The following is a 16,275-nucleotide window of genomic DNA, read 5'->3' as shown; positions in this document are numbered from 1 at the left end:
GCTACAGAGGCCTGGGGACTTTGCTTTCCTGAGATTCAAGGCAGATTGGGTATATTTAGTTGTCCTTTTAGCTCAGCTGCTTTGGCACACAAAAATCCTACTACACACTAGCTTTCAGCCTCATGCATCACAGGCACTTAGTCAACAATGCATCAACTCTTGTGCTTTGCTTCAAATGTTTGAATACTTTGAGCACTTTAATGCAAAAAAACCCAAAAAAACAAATCACACACATATTGAGCTGTAAGGCTTTTGCATTCTTGACATTGGTATCAAGGTGAGGCATCAACATAATTGAGCCGATTCAGTAAAGTCCACGGGAGAGCGGGCGAATGTCCGCTCGCCTGTGCACGCGACTCTGTATTTAAATGAGGCCCGGCGGTAGAAACAGGCAAAAGGAGGCGCTAGGGACACTAGCGCATCCCTAGTGCCTCCTTTTGGCCCGGAGTGGTGGCTGTCAGCGGGTTTGACAGCTGACGCTCAATTTTGCCGGTGTCTGTTCTCAAGCCCGCTGACAGCCACGGGCTCGGAAACCGGACGCCGGCAAAACTGAGCGTCTGGTTTTCGACCCGACAGCCTCGGGCCGACTAAATTTTTTTTTTTTTTTTACCCTTCGGGACCTCAGACTTAATATCGCCATGATATTAAGTCGGAGGGTGCACAGAAAAGCAGTTTTTACTGCTTTTCTGTGCACTTTCCCGGTGCCCGAAGAAATTAGCACCTACCTCTGGGTAGGTGCTAATTTCTGAAAGCAAAATGTGCGGCTTGGCTGCACATTTTGTTTTCTGAATCGCACGGGAATACCTAATAGGGCCATCAACATGCATTTGCATGTTGAGGGCGCTATTAGGTTCGGCGGGTTGGACGCGCGTTTTCGGCCCCTTACTGAATACAGGGTAAGGGAAAACGCGCGTCCAATGGCGGGTTAACAGTACTGTATCGGCCCGCAAGAGAGCAGCTTCCTCGGAGCCTAACAGCCACCAGATCTTTGCACGGATTTTAGCATCTTCTCTCCAAACTTCCAGTCAAGATAAAGCTAAATATTCACTTTTTGTTATAACATACAAGGCCACTATCCTGCCAGGATCTAATGGCTCAATGGGATATTCAAACAGACTATGTATATAGCATCATTTCATTCTCCCAGGCATCTGCAACAGATTTCACATATCTGAAGAAAATCCTATGCCTGTAAAAGAAGCAGCCCTTGAAGGATGAAAGCAATCTTAAAGGACACTAAGATTGCACTGACAAAACATAAAATAAAAAAAAAGGCTTGGTGTATTTCTATGTTTATGAGCTCAGAAGGATCACATGGTGGTGGCAACATAATAAATTGTCCAAAAATAAAATTAAGCGAAACAAGGTGACTGCCCAAGCTGCAAAGCAAACAAAACCACAATATAGGGCAGGAAAAAACATTATGTCCATAAATTTATGATTCAAAAAAGTTTTTAATACAAATGATCCAGATGTATCCAGAGTTATCCAAACTTAAAAGTGAAGTTACACAGTCCCCTGACACGGACCGTATTTTGTACAAAAACTGCATCAGGAGGGACCCAAATCACAAACTTGTCAAATATGTCATTAAAGAAACAGATTCCCAACATTCAATTTATGCAAAATGGATAAGGAGTACAAATGAAGAAATTACTTACCTGATAATTTTGTTTTCCTTAGTGTAGACAGATGCACTCTTCTGCTAGCAGATGGAGTCAGATTTCAAAGCTGACGTCACTCTAGATATACCCCTGCAGTAACCTCAGCTCTTCAGTATTCTCTTCGAAAAGCCATTGTGGATACATGTTGCTTAGATAACTTGAGTAAACTTGATTAAAACTTCATTGAACTGGTTCAACTGATTTCAAAACTGGAGATCGCCAGTGCACTCAACCAATTAATGCCGACACCAAACAAACTGTGGGTGTCTTGAACTAAGGGTAGGCAGCGGATTACCTGTATTCGCTTAGTCTCGAGGTTCGCTTTTCGAGGTCCTCCTTCTCTGGGGCAGCTGTAGGCGGGATGCTGAGTCCATCTGTCTACACTAAGGAAAATGAAATTATCAGGTAAATAATTTCTCCATTTCCTAGCGTGTAGCCAGATGGACTCAGGACCAATGGGATGTACAAAAGTTACACTCGGACAGGGCGGGAGGCTGCCCTTGGCCTACTTAGTACTGTCCTTCTGAAGGCTGCGTCTTTTCGGGCCTGAACATCCAGGCGGTAGAACCTGGAGGTGGTGTGTAAGGAGGACCACGTCACCGCCCGACAGATCTCGGTGGGTGACAGCAGTTTGGTTTCTGCCGAAGAAACTGCCTGGGCCATGGTAGAATGAGCCTTAATCGGCAGTGGTAAGAGCTTTCCTGCCTCTATGTAGGCTGCCTTGACTACTTCCTTGATCCAGCGGGCTATGGTCACTCGCGAGGCCACTTCTCCTTGCTTCTTTCCGCTGTGTAGAATGAACAAGCAATCCGTTTTGCGCACCCGTTCCGATCTTTCCAGGTATTGCACCAGGAGTCTGCCAACATTTAGATGGCGAAGAAGGCATGAGTCTTCCAAGTCCTTATGTTCATCCGGGGATGGTAGAGAGATGGCTTCATTCAAATGAAACTCGGAAACCACTTTCGGTAGAAAGGAGGGGACGGTGCGCAGCTGTATGGTTCCAAGAGTGAACCTAAGGTAAGGTTCCTGACAGGATAGTGCCTGTAGTTCGGAGACGCGACGAGCTGAACATATTCCCACCAGGAATATTGTCTTTAATGTTAAGAGGCATAGAGAAAGTTGTGCGTTGGTCTGAAGGAAGCCCCCACTAGGAAGTCTAATATCAGATTGAGGTTCCATAGGGGCACAGGCTTCTTTAGGCATGGCCGAAGTTGCTTAACCCCTTTTTAGGAAATGGGTCAAATCCGGATGAGCTGATAGTCTGATACCGTTCACTTCGGCTCTGAAGCAGGAGAGGGCGGCTACTTGGACCTTGAGGGAGTTGACGGATAACCCCTTCTTCATACCGTCCTGTAGAAACTCCAGAATCTTGGAGATCTTGGCTGTCCGCGGGAGTATCCCGCGGTCCTCACACCAGGCTTCGAATACTCTCCAGATCCCTATGTATGATAGGGATGTTGAAAACTTGCGCATGCGGAGTAGAGTGTCAAATCACGGACTTCGAGTAACCACGCTTCTTCAGGCGAGTCCTCTCAAGGGTCAGACCGTAAGAGAGAATAGAGATGGATCTTCGTGAAGAATCGGGCCCTGCCGGAGAAGGTCCCAGTGTGGAGGTAGGCACAGAAGGTTCCCCATGTCTGCTACCATGGGCGTCTTGGCCAATCCGAGGCCACTAGTAGAACTAGTCCCCTGTGATGCTCTATCTTGCCCAGTGGTGGCCATGGGGGGGGGGGGGGGGGGGGGGGGGAAGCGTACAATTATTTAACATTCCGGAGTAATTTGCCTCTTTCGAGAGGAGCAAGCAGGAACGTGCCACCAGTGCACAGCAGGAAGCAATCTGCAGTGTCATTGCTGTTGCGAAGGTGGTCTGCTTAAGAATGGATTCCAAACATCTATCCTGAGTATCCTTCAATGCAGCCCCTCCCTCAACCGGAATTGTTGTTCGCTTTGAGACGGCACAGACCATGGCATCCACTTTAGATGAAACGCAGGCATTCCTTGGTCGCTGGTTCCAGAGGGTATAGGGCTTCCAAGGCCCGACCCCCTTTGAAGTTGGCCTCCGGTAAGTAGCATGAGGCTTTACAAAGGGACACCAGGATGGGGTGGTTCTTTGGTTCCGCTATAGGATCCATGCCTGGAATATCCAGAGTCTTCAGAGTCTAGGAAACAAGGGCTGGTAATTCATCCTTATGGAAGAAGCGAAGCATGTTTCAGTATGGTTCCAGGCCTGGAGAGATTTCTCCTTCTTCCAGGTAGTCGCCATCATCATCTGAGGTGTCTGGGTCCCTGTTAGGGAAATTCTTGGTTAGACGAGGCATGTCTTGAGGCATCTGAGCAGGGCCGGGAGGATCTTGTGCTTCCGGCAGGGGTTGAGCCCTGGGTGCAGCCGGGGCTGATTGTGCCTGAATGAAAGCTTGCAGCCCTTGGAAAAATTCTAGCCAGGAAAAGGTCCCTGGGTCCATGTTAATCCCAGGGGGAGTTGGAGTAGGGGCCCCAGAGGTACCCTCTTGTGGAGAAGCCATCTCGGAGATGCATAGATCCGGAGAGCTAGCGTCTGTAGCAGTTCCAGACCCATCACCCGACAGTGAGGGACCAGGCTTTGGTTCCCCCTGGGCTTCTTTGCAATGCTGACCCAGGCAGGACTCCAGTTTAGGCTGCGCGGCTCTTATGTGCATCTTATCTTTGCAACTGAATATCTCTCCTTTGTTTAATATACTTCCTGTTATCCCTTTTTGCTCAATTGTTAAAAATCCAACATTTTGAGCTTTTGTAAACCGTTGTGATGGCTTTACCAAATGACTGTATATAAAACTCATTAAATAAATAAATAAGTAAGGCTGTGCAAAGAGAGTGCCTTCTGGCCTTCTTGGACGCCGGTGCCATAGCCTCTATGTCTAGGTGCACAGGTAATGAGCTTCAATGCGCGCGGTGTGCTCAGTTGTGCGCATCTGTATTGGGCATACACAAGTTAGGCGCATCGGTTGCCCCGCGCGTACCGCCGGTCGAGAAGGGAAGATGGCGCAGGCTCCCCCGAGGGTCTCCACATGGACCCTTGCACCAGGACGGGGCCTAGCCCAACCAGGGCTGCTCAACCCGTCTGTGCTCCCTTTCTACCTCTCCGGAAGAAAAACAGAATCGGTACAGCAATCAGCCTCAGAGGCCGGAAACCTGCATTTAAGGTTTTCAGCTTACCTGGTCTCGGTGCTTACCAATCGTGTGCTGGGACGGTCTCCAGCTGCGGGGGGGGTGGGGAGGGGAAGAGGGCTCTGCCTTCACCGCCGCGCTCGAATGTGCTTCTGCTGCCTTTCAACCACTACCGGATCAAGGCACAACTCTGAGGGATATCGGAATCACCTCAGGAATTCTCAACTGGGGGAAGGACCCCTTAGGTTTCACTGCAGGAGAGTAGGACTTGACCTTCTTTAAGGTAAAATTTTGTTTCTTTTCTTCTTTGCTGTAATTCTTAACACTATTCTAGTATGTGGGATTAGTGTCTGCATCTGCTAGGAGACGGAGAGATACTGAAGAGTTGAGGTTACTGCAGGGGTATGTCTACTAGGGTGAAGTCAGCTTTGAAATCTGACTCAGTCTCCCATCTGCTAGCAGAAGAGCACATAACCCACTGGTCCTGAGTCCATCTGGCTACACGCTAGGAAATCATCTATTTGGCATCCAATGAAGCATTCATTACTCTCTTCCAAAAAAAGACAGCACATCAATTCACGAGCAGTTTGCCTTCAGACGTGCTTATCCATTTTGCATTATCCAGTTTGGATCTCTGGATACATCTGGATCAATTGTATTAAACACTTTTTTGAATTATGTTTATGGACATAGAATGTTTTTTTGCTGCCCTATATTGTGTTTCAAAAATAAAATTAAACATAAGCTATGCCTAACACAAATAAGATCATGGGGAGACAAAAAAATGGAAAAGTGACTTAAGGCAGTACTTCTAAGTGTAACAGCAGAGAGAATCAAGGCAACTAGTAACCAATGGTCACTCCACAACTTGAAAGCTCTTCCAGGATAGTACAAGATGTAGGTCATCTGGCTCATCAGTAGACTATTCACCATGCAGATCTTTAGAGAACTAGCAACAAAGCTTGGATACTTTGTTTCCACTGGATTGCCACATAGTGCAATAGAAACTTACGTTTCGCTGAAAATTTGTTCTCTTTCCTGGTTCGACCAGCTTTCTTCAGGCAGCCATCACAGACAAAGCTGATAAGAAAAGAAAACAAAATTTTAGAGTGGCTAACGTTACAGAACTGAAGATGATATACAGGACTTAAATCAATTGATGGCCTGGGTAATGATGGAACAAAGCTCATCAGGAGGGAAAAAGGTCCAAATGAATAAAACTGTGGGCCTGTTTAGTGCATCATCTATCCAAAAACAAATAAACTGATTCTAAGTTACACTGCACAATGGCCAAATAATGCATCAGGGGTTTAATAGGTTAAGCATTCAACAGCAAACAACTACACATAGTACAATTTAATCTAACAAGGTCTGGCTGGACTTTGCAGAATACACTGCAGTCAAAAAATTCAATTAAAAATAAATCCATTTTCTCAGACAGGTGATGCTAGGAATTGTTTACCAAGAAAAGTGGTAAAAACAGTGTATTCTGGGAATTCGATGCATCTTAATGCAAAGATTTTGTAATTTACCATTTGCTACTGTTATCACTACAACATTTTGCACAGGAGGACAACAGGCTTGCTTGTATTTCAGATTCTCTTGCACACTACTAAATTAGAAATGGCAGTGCAATTTAACAGACTAAATCTTTGAAATATGGAGATGCATGTTAAAAATCCCACCTCAGGCCAGTGCTGTGCACCACAAAATGAGAGATCAGGGTCAGCTGGAGATGCTGTGAAAGCAGTGTTCATAGCTCCTAGGAGGAAGGAGTCTCAGCCATCTTTTAACAGCGACACCTAGTGGTCAGACTCAAGGTCCACATTAGCTGAGAGAGAGGAAACTAATCCATGGCCTCTGGCCAAGGACTATCGATGCAATGGCTGAGCAGAATTGAGAGAAGGGATATAAAACGTGGGTAGCTGTGAATGAAGGCTCAAAGCACTTTAGCTCTAACACAAGCCAATCCCACTGAGCTGGAAGCCCAAATGAAGAGGAAACTGCTGGTTAAAAAAAATCCCACCACTATCACTAACTATACAACTTTTTTCAAATCGCTTAAACTCACTATGATACCTTGGGACTGAAAGCTCTTTGGGGTAGACAACAAGCAGACATGCAGTTTGTCTTATACAACACTATGTACGCCGACCACTATAACATATCACTGGAGCACGTGTAGCTGGCCTCCAAAAGACCATGAAGGGTAACCCTCATTTAAAAATAATTTGTGGAGGGGATTCAAGATGGCTGACTGTTAGGTGTTCGGCATGGAAGCTCTCTCTTGATACACCAATTTGCTCCTCTATATCCGTGTAAAAACGGCTCGGAGGCGCTGCATTTTCATTTTTGTTTCTTGATGGGCCGAAAGAGGAAGCTCAGGATGGCATCCTACCCCATGGCTCCACCAGGGCATTCTCCAACTGGACCAATGACTTCCACGTCATCCGCAGTAGCCCTTTGCCAGGAACCCAGCCACTGGAGAGAGGGGGAGGGGAATCTGAGCTCCCCTCTCTCCCTGGCTCTCTGTCACTGTTGAGCCCGGCATGAGGAATGCCGCCCAGAAACCCTGCAGTTGGCAAGGAACCCCCAGGTGGCTGTCGAGATGCCACTGAACCAGGTGGTAGGAGTGGCGATCTCGGCGGGGTACAGCGGGGTGCTTCCTGTAGCTGTTGGTCCGATGACTATGCAAGGACAGCCGAGCGGAGGAAATACACGAGACTGAGAAGGGAGTTATCAAGAGAGAGGAGACCGGGAGGTAATATCCGATTTATTGATGATTCCAGCCATGCCTCCTCTAGAGAGACCCGGTGAGATATCTCTTGATTCAATTTGGGACGCTATTGCAGAGTTCCGTAGTTCTATTGCATAACAATTGGCCCCTATTGTTCAAAATGCTAAGGAGCTTGAATAGAAAGTTATAGTATTGGGAAATACAACTACTGAATTGGGACACAGCAGATATCTTCACTTAGGGTACAAACAAACTCTGCAACAAACACACGGGCCGATACAGTAAGGTGCGGTAGAAAGAGGTGCATTAGTGCCGGGCGCACCCACGTTTGCCGCACGCACAGTTTGAAACACATACCGCTTGATACTGTATTTAAATGGCATGCAAATGCAAGCCGCGTCCAACGCGCATCCATGAAGCACAATCCATTTTACTGTATAGGCGCTATACAGCGCTCAAGGCACCAAAAGCGTATGGACGAACGCCGTGACGACACACACGCCCGTTCATGCGCCTTTGCTGGCTTGAGCGCCAAAATTGCACTACGGGCATGCGTTCATCCATCTTTTGCCGCCGGCTGCCCCAGGGAGGCAGGGGAGCCGTGGTGCACGCCTCCGGAGGAGGGCAGAGAGGACTGTAAGAAAAAGTAAGTTAACTTTTGTTACACTTTATTCCCAATAATTTAATAGCATGTCGAGTCGCTTTTCGCCCTGCGCCTTGCTTCAGGAGGAGGGGAGAAAGGACTGGGGCTGTCCCGGAGACCGGCACCCATGGACGCGGCCAGGGCAGGTGAGCGGGGGCTGGGGGAAAGTTTGCCGCCTACCCTTACCCCTGCCTCTAACGCAGGGGTAAGGGTAGGCGGTAAATTAGCAGATAAAAGATGCAGCAAGATAGGTTAAAAAGGAGATAGTCGGGGCGCACGTAACTGTATGGGAGGGAATAGCTATTCAGATTGTTTACATACATACACGCCGCGGGCGGAAAGGGTTACGCGTCGAGTAAAAGGAGCGGTAAGGATCGGTAAAAACAGATAGTGAATCGCGGGTTAGACTTATGCAGCCAAATTGTGAGTACACAGCGGGTTAGAACCCAGGTAACTGCGGCCGCGCTTTACTGTATCGGCCCGCCAGTTAGTGTTGGCTAAAAAGATAATACTAATTTGGCACTAAAGGTGGAAAATTTAGAAAACATTGTAAGAAATAAAAATTTGAGAATCATAAATTTCCCTAAGGTCCCATTAGTCTCCCCAAGAGATATGTTCAAAAGGTACTTGACAAATTTTGAAAGTACCAGAAAATTCAATTCCTCCAACTTCAAAAATTTATTACTTACCACCTTATAAAAGGGAGCCTGAAACACAGAGGGGTGATATGCAAGAGTTACAACCTGTTGAAATACCACCGTTGGATATATTTGCTTTGATTGAAACATCGGACTCTGAGATAGCAACTCCTGTGACGCTTATTGTTACACTGGTTCTCTGGCTGATGAGACTGTTTTTAGACATAGGTCAGAAACTTTAATGCAGCTGAAAGTGAACATATACCCTGATGTTTCTAGACAAACACAAAGGAGGCGCAAACAGTTTCTGCTTATGAGACCCCTAGTGCAACATTTTTTCTCAAATTTCCCTGCAAATGCTTGGTGAAATATCAAAATAATTCTTATATATTTTTTGACCCTCCTCAGTTGTCAATTTTTGATTGGGAAAACTCCCTCTGTTAATCTCTCTGATAACACCTAGCCGTATATACTCGTGAATAATGTTCCTTAAATGATTTATAGCTATTGTCACCTAATTATCTAGAAAGCCTTTCTTCGTACATTAGTAGATACTTTCTTTGGATTGTTACTTGATTCTCCTCTTATATTGAGGACTGAAATTGGTATGAGTATGATTACATGATTTCATTTTGAATTTGTCTTAAATAGTGGTGTTAACAAATTACCTGTTTTCTTTGTCAAGAGTGATCTTGTTAGATTTTTGTACATTTATAAACAATAAATAAAAATAATTTGTGGAGATCACATGACGCAGTGAGGGATACGGATCTCGGCGCCTAGCCTCTGCATCCAGTCCCATCCCCGGCGGCTAATACCAGCTGGAGGAGTTTCTCAACACATCGCACATCTCTAATTATATTTAGCTACGCAGATTTGGCGAGGATGGCAACCTGAGTGGTGAGAAAGGACCGAGAAAAAGAGCGAGACAAAACTTGAGGCCTAGATCCATCCTCTCCGCCCATGGCGGACCCATCTGCAGCAATACAGGACCCGATAGCTATTACTAACATTAAGGAGGCGATTATAGAAGCGTTGGGGTCAGAGCTGAAAAATATTGCTGAGAAACTATCAGAGCTTTCATGTACTTTAAATGGATTTGAGGCTCGATTCACGGAAGCGGAGCAAAGAATATCTGATGTTCAAGATGGCCTCCATACGGCCCAAACTGACATCACGGATCTCCGGACCTCACTCGCTAAAGAAGCAGCTCATCTTGAGGATCTAGAAAACCCATCACGTAGGTCCAACCTCCTTTTTATTGGACTTCCAAAATCCATTAAAGACAATTGCCAACAACCCTGGAAAATTGGCTGTGAGAGGAACTGGGCCTTACAAACAACTTTGGGCCCATGTGGGTGGAGAGGGCACACAGATTAGGCCCCAAAAAGGTCAATCAAGTGAGACCCCGGGTGGTTATTGCGAAACTTAATTATGCCCATAAAATCGAGATCCTAAGAGCTCTCCGGTCTGGCCGCACTCTCTTACGAGAATCAACGAATTTTAATTTTTCAAGATTTCTTGGCTGGTGTGTTGGCGCAGAGACAGGTGATGGCTCCCCATTGTTCACAGTTAATTACTATGGGCGTTCGCACGACTTTGATCTCCCCAGCCCGACTAAGAGTGACTACTGCAGCAGGCACAAGATAGCTGGAAATGGCCGAAGAAGCCCGCAACTTTGTGCAGGAACACAGCCGCTTGGAGTCGGGGAAGCCAGACTGATAGCGAGGTCAGGTGGCAGCGCTACGTTTGTCATGATGGCAACTTCTGCTTTTTTTTTTTTTTTTTACAAAACTTGATTTTCCTCGCTAAATTAGCAGAGGCCCGCACATCACTGGCGGCGCCGAGCAGTGCAGCAGGTAAACCAATGCCTCAGCATTTTTTTTTTCTCACAGCTATGCGCCTCAAACGAGTCGCGGCTTGAACTTACGTTTTTGTTTCTCTCTCTACACGTGTTTTGGAGAGCCTTCAAATCAATAAAGGATTATTGTCAGGGCTATTGAACTTCCCTGACCGTACCTTTGTTCATCTGTTCAGTGCCTGCATTTTCGGCCGTGAGTGGACACAGGCGGTGGTGCTGCCTATTTGCGCGGAGGTAGTTTTTTTTTTCTCTGCAAGGGCCTTCAAACTCAAGACTCGCATGCTAGCAACATAGATAGCCAATTACTAGGCCTCTCTGGTGATGTGGCCCGAAACCCGGATAAACAGACTGGCTGGTTGGTCTGAGATGAAAAGCCTATTGTTAGTATCGTTGAATTTTCTTAGTTTTTTTAAAATAAGTTTTATACCTTTTCTTCACTTGCCTATTGTGGGAATCCGGCCCGTAACTAGCGGCGGCTGACAATTTTTTTCCTTCATGTACTATTGGATCGGTGACAATCCTTTTTTATGATTGCAACTAGACGATATCGCATGAGCTAGATATTAAGCTTCCGACCCTGAAACTTATGGGGATGGGCTCCTGTGCTGTTGTTTTTTTCTCAAGTGATATAGGGGGCTACTACATCTGGCTGCAAATTCTGAGATTGTTTTTTTTTCTGCTGCTTAAAGAAGTAGTCTGTTGTGATGTTGTTTAATGTGGGGTAAACAATGAATTTTAGAGGGAAAGGGGCTACTCAGGAATTATGCCAATATTGGTTTTACCTTACTGGACGCGGTACATTATAGATGTGCAGTGGAAGCTGGTGGATTTGGAGCTGAGAGGTGTGCAGCTCCCAGCCCATTTATTGTATTATTGAGCTTAGTCCAGGGCGGCCCTAAATGCGTCGCTTTGTAATCCTGGCGAATGACCACCGCCCGGTTATAAGGTGAGCTTCCTCCTTACCAAAAGGAATGGCGGATGGGGCTGGGGGGGTTGAAAGCAGAGGTGATCTCCGATTTGAGACTCCAGGAATGGATGGAAATTGGGTTAGGGGAAATAAGGGTTGGGGGAGAGGAAGGTTGTGGTGGGAGGGAGACAGAGAGAAGGGGAAGGTGGATGGGGGAGGGCACAGGGGTGGGTGCAAGTATCCTATTTGGATATACATGAGTTTATCAGTGGGAGTCGTAGCCGCATGGGACCTAACGATCCATGGCAGAATATTCTCCAGGTGGGGGCCTCTGCTGGGAGGGTCTCTACCTGGACCTGTGTGTATTTTCTGCAGAAACAGTCTCCGAGTTTCTGGGATTTCTAGTATGCAAACCCGTATCCTCTCCTGGAACGTGTGTGGGATTCAGTTCCCGGTTAAGCGATCCAAGATATTGAGCTTATTAAAACAGAAGTCTGCTGACATTATTTACAGGAAACTCACCTGATTCAGAGCATGTCAAATTGTGTAAAACATGGGTGGGAAGTGTACATTATGCATCTGCTACCACTAGGTCGGTTGGGGTGGCTATTCTGCTCAATAAACACCTGCCCATCAGAGTCCAGAAAGAGATTAAAGACCTAGAGGGCCACTTTATTATTTTGGTGACATAGCTGTAACAGAAATGTGGTTCTGTGTAATCTCTATGCCCCTAATACCTACCACTCTGGGTTTTTCCGGATCTTATACCAACATCTGCTCCCCTATATGGCTGAGGCAATTATAGTGGGGGGTGACTTTAATACTATCAGAGATCCTCAACTGGATACTTCCCAGCCCCGTTGTAAGGAGACTGGGATGGGTAGAGGCCTAACCTTTTTGGAAAACACTCTCCATCTGGTGGATACGAAGCACACACTACACACTGGGGAGAGAGAATTCACTCATCTCTCTTGGGCCCATGCTACATACTCCCGAATAGGCTACGTTCTCACTAGCAGTCATGCATTCCCATGTGTGCTCGCGGCTGGTATCGAAGACATTGTCTCTGATCATGCACCGGTCTAGGTGGATCTGCAATTAGTGCAGTCTTCTAATACGGGCAGGATTTGGAAGTTCCCTTACTATCTAGCGGAGGACAAGCGCTTTCAGCAATCGGCAATAGAGGAGAGGTGGTCTGACTGACACCCTAAACCAAGAGCATCAGGATCAACCTATTTTGTAATGTATATGGCCAAGGCAGTCCTTCGTGGGGAAATAATCGCGTATACAGCACATCGGCGGAAGATTTTATACCAGCGTATTTTGCAGCTAAGCACTCAGCTGCACAAAGCTAAGAACCAACTGATTCAAGCTAACATGAAGAGTGCACAGGATAATTACTTATCTATACAATTTACATTAAACACATTACTTCATCAGCGGGCTAAGAAAAGCCTGTTATATTATCAATTAAAACTATATCAATATAGTAACAAGGCAGGCAAGCTGATGTCCCACATGATTAAATCTGCCTATGCTACTCGTTATATTTCAGGGGTTACAGAATCAGACTGGTCAAGTGGAGATTAACACCAAGTCCATATTACGTCTGTTTCGGGAACATTACACCAAGCTTTATATGCCAGAGAAGGCGTGTGCCCAATTCTGCGCCCCCTTAAATATCCCCCGCCTTACAGATGCTCAAAAGGCGGCTCTTAACGCCCCCATCTCGCCTGCGGAAATTAAACTAGCTATCTATCACTCTAAACGACAAAGCCCCAGGACTGGATGGATTTTTGGCTGAATTCTATAAATGTCTTGTGGACAGGGTGGCCACCCCACTGTCTCTGTTATTCACGGACCTCATTAACACCGGCAGCTATCCTCTGAATATGAATCTTGCCCACATATCCCTTATTTCTAAAGAGGGTAAAGATCATTCGTTACCTGAATCATATCATCCGATTTCACTGCTCAATTTCAACCAAAAACTCTTAGCAAAGATTATGGCCGATCGTTTAGCGCAGTTTCTTCCTTCCTTGATAGGCAGTAACCAAGTTGGGTTTGTGTAGCATCGCTACGCCCTTTCAAATATCCGCCGGTTACTCGTGGCCATGGAGATGTGCCAACATACAAAGACCCCATATTTGGCTATTAAGCTTTGATGCTGAAAAAGCCTTTGATCGTATAGAATGGAACTACTTATTTTACATCCTGAGGCAGATGGGCTTTGATGGTTTTCTTTTTTTTATCAAGCACTACGGTTGTTGTACCACAACCCCCAGGCAATTATTATTACCAATCAGGAATGGTCTAAATCTTTCAATATCAGAAGGGGAACACGGCAGGGATGCCCTTTATCTCCCTTACTGTTCATTTTACAGATGGAACCCTTGCTATCATCCATACAAGCGAATTGGTGATTAGGGGCATACACTTCCAATCAGAGGTCTTTAAATGTGCTGCCTTTGCAGACAACCTCCTAGTGTTTCTCACAGACCCCTACACCTCTCTTTCACCCCTACTGCAATTATTTTGGACCTTTGGGGTTTTCTCCAGGTTTCGGTTGAATGAAGGTAAATCCTCAGCGTTGGGCTTTCCCGATGCTCTTAAAGACCGATGGTTAGACACCTTCCCATGGCAATGGGCAGGTGATTCTTTTCGTTACCGGAGAAAACCCCAAAGACCCCAGTTTGATATATCAATACAACGTCCCACGCTTGCTAAAGTATACGTTGGACACCCTTACCACATGGAAAAACTTACCCTTGTCCTTAAGTGGTCGAGTGAATTTATAAAAATGATCATCCTCCCTAAATGGCTATACCTTTTCCAAAATTTACCTCTCCAGATTAAGGCGAAAGACTTGTCCTCAGCAGATTGTCACTTACGGAAGTTTTTATGGAGAGGGGGAAGGCACGCATACCTCTCTTGGCTGCAGGAAAAGGTAGGGAGCGGGAGGGTTGGGAGTCCCGTATTTAGCGGTGTATAATTTGGCCAGTAATTTGCGGATAGCCAGGGATTGGTTATTGGGTAAATCCTTCTATACTAATTTAGTGGCAGATAGTGCCTCGACCGCTCCGATAGATGTAAAATATGTCCTCCAGGTGGAGGCGACTAAGCTCCCGCCCTTTTTAGCACTCTTGGTAGTTATACAACCGATCAGACAAGTGTGGGTCAAGTTGACTAAACACCTGCAATTACCCAGGGTGTGCGCTTATTTACTGCCCATTGCTGGTAACGAAGACTTCTCCCCAGGTACACAGTCTTCTGCCTTTAAGATGTGGGCGGATAAAGCTATCACCCAATTGGGGACAATTAATTACTAAGGAGGGGAAACAGTTATCCTTTTCTGAACTCTGGGAATACTATGGCCTGGGGCTGTCATCTGCCTTTTCGTATCTGCAGATTACCCATTACCTTCACTCTCTGCCCGCGTCATTTATACAACAATTCTCCTTTCAGAAGCTAGATAAGATACTGGGGTTAGCCAGAGAACAGACCCCCTCGCTATCCATATATTATAAGGGTCTGAAAGCGGTGGGGCGGGTGGAAATATACTGTTTTGGCTGATCGCTGGACTAGTTATGGGGATTTTGTAGTCACTCCCTCGATACTTCATGTTTGCTATACTCGAGTGGCCAGGCTCTCGTATAACATGTATTACTGTGAATTACAATACAAATTTTTGGGGAGGGCATATATTTCGGCACAGATAGTACATTGCCTGACTATCTCTCCCACTGCATTGTGCGGGAGATTAAGACAGCGTTGGGCACCCTGGCGCATGCCTTCTGGTTTTGTCCTACTGCAAAACTTTTCTAGAGCTGTGTGGCTGGGTATCTAGCGTACATTTTACATGTTTCCATTCCAGTGACCCCGCTGTGGCTCCTATTTGGTTGTATTCCCCCACTGCGAATTCGAGATCATGGTACACGTTTATTGATCCAGAAAGCCTGTCTTGTAGGGAAGCTATCAGGTTGGAGACGTGAAGACCCACCATCTTTTTGGACTTGGCGGAACTCCTTTCACTCAATGATGACCATGGATCATCTACTTTCGAATAGTTCACTACGGCACCGGCAGCGATTCTTATCAACATGGGACTCGTACATACAGGCTCTTCCACACCATGCCAGAAGTTGCATTCTTAATGACTGAAGCTCATATGACTGTATCCTACCATGGGGTTTGAACTACTCTGATGGACGCTACGACCTGTTGATTCTTTGAAACGAAGTGATGCTTGCAGGGGGTGGTTGGGGGGATGGGAGGAAAATAGGGGAAGGGGCGTGGGGGGAAAACTTCTAACTGGGCTTTCTGTGGTTTTGCAGGGGAGTATATCAGATAACAGCACTCCCTCCATTTATGTGCACTATTATGTGTTCTGTTTGGATAAAAGCCAATAAAAACGTTTATACATAAAATTAATTTGTAACAGGTCAGTTTTTCATTATATAGTGGACTTTCATCTGAATTTCCTAACTGTACCCAATCTAAAATAATCACATTTTTTGAAAAATTAAAGCACTTTGCTGAATTTCTATAAATATTTCAAACTGTATTCAACAAGACCCACATTTGTGAATACTTTTTCAACAGCTGTATTCTTTGAAAAAGTTAATTTATTTCACCTATAAGTCACCAGTTGAAACTCTGCCCAGGCAGGCAGCAACCAAGA

At 45.8% G+C, this 16,275-nt stretch overlaps 1 protein-coding gene across 4 annotated transcripts in view; it reads right to left on the bottom strand.

The window, feature by feature from the left end:
- Positions 1 to 16,275, bottom strand: part of EP300 (E1A binding protein p300) — a 466,384-nt gene that overhangs the window by 59,955 nt on the left and 390,154 nt on the right. For all 4 annotated transcript variants that reach the window (XM_029590455.1, XM_029590457.1, XM_029590456.1 and 1 more), the window contains exon 23: positions 5,821 to 5,888. In XM_029590455.1, the coding sequence (XP_029446315.1) occupies positions 5,821 to 5,888 (68 nt within the window). The remainder of the gene's footprint in view (positions 1 to 5,820; positions 5,889 to 16,275) is intronic.

This window comes from Rhinatrema bivittatum, chromosome 2 (genome assembly GCF_901001135.1).
Source record: "Rhinatrema bivittatum chromosome 2, aRhiBiv1.1, whole genome shotgun sequence".
NCBI lineage: Eukaryota > Metazoa > Chordata > Amphibia > Gymnophiona > Rhinatrematidae > Rhinatrema > Rhinatrema bivittatum.
This window is presented reverse-complemented; position numbering and strand designations above follow the sequence as displayed.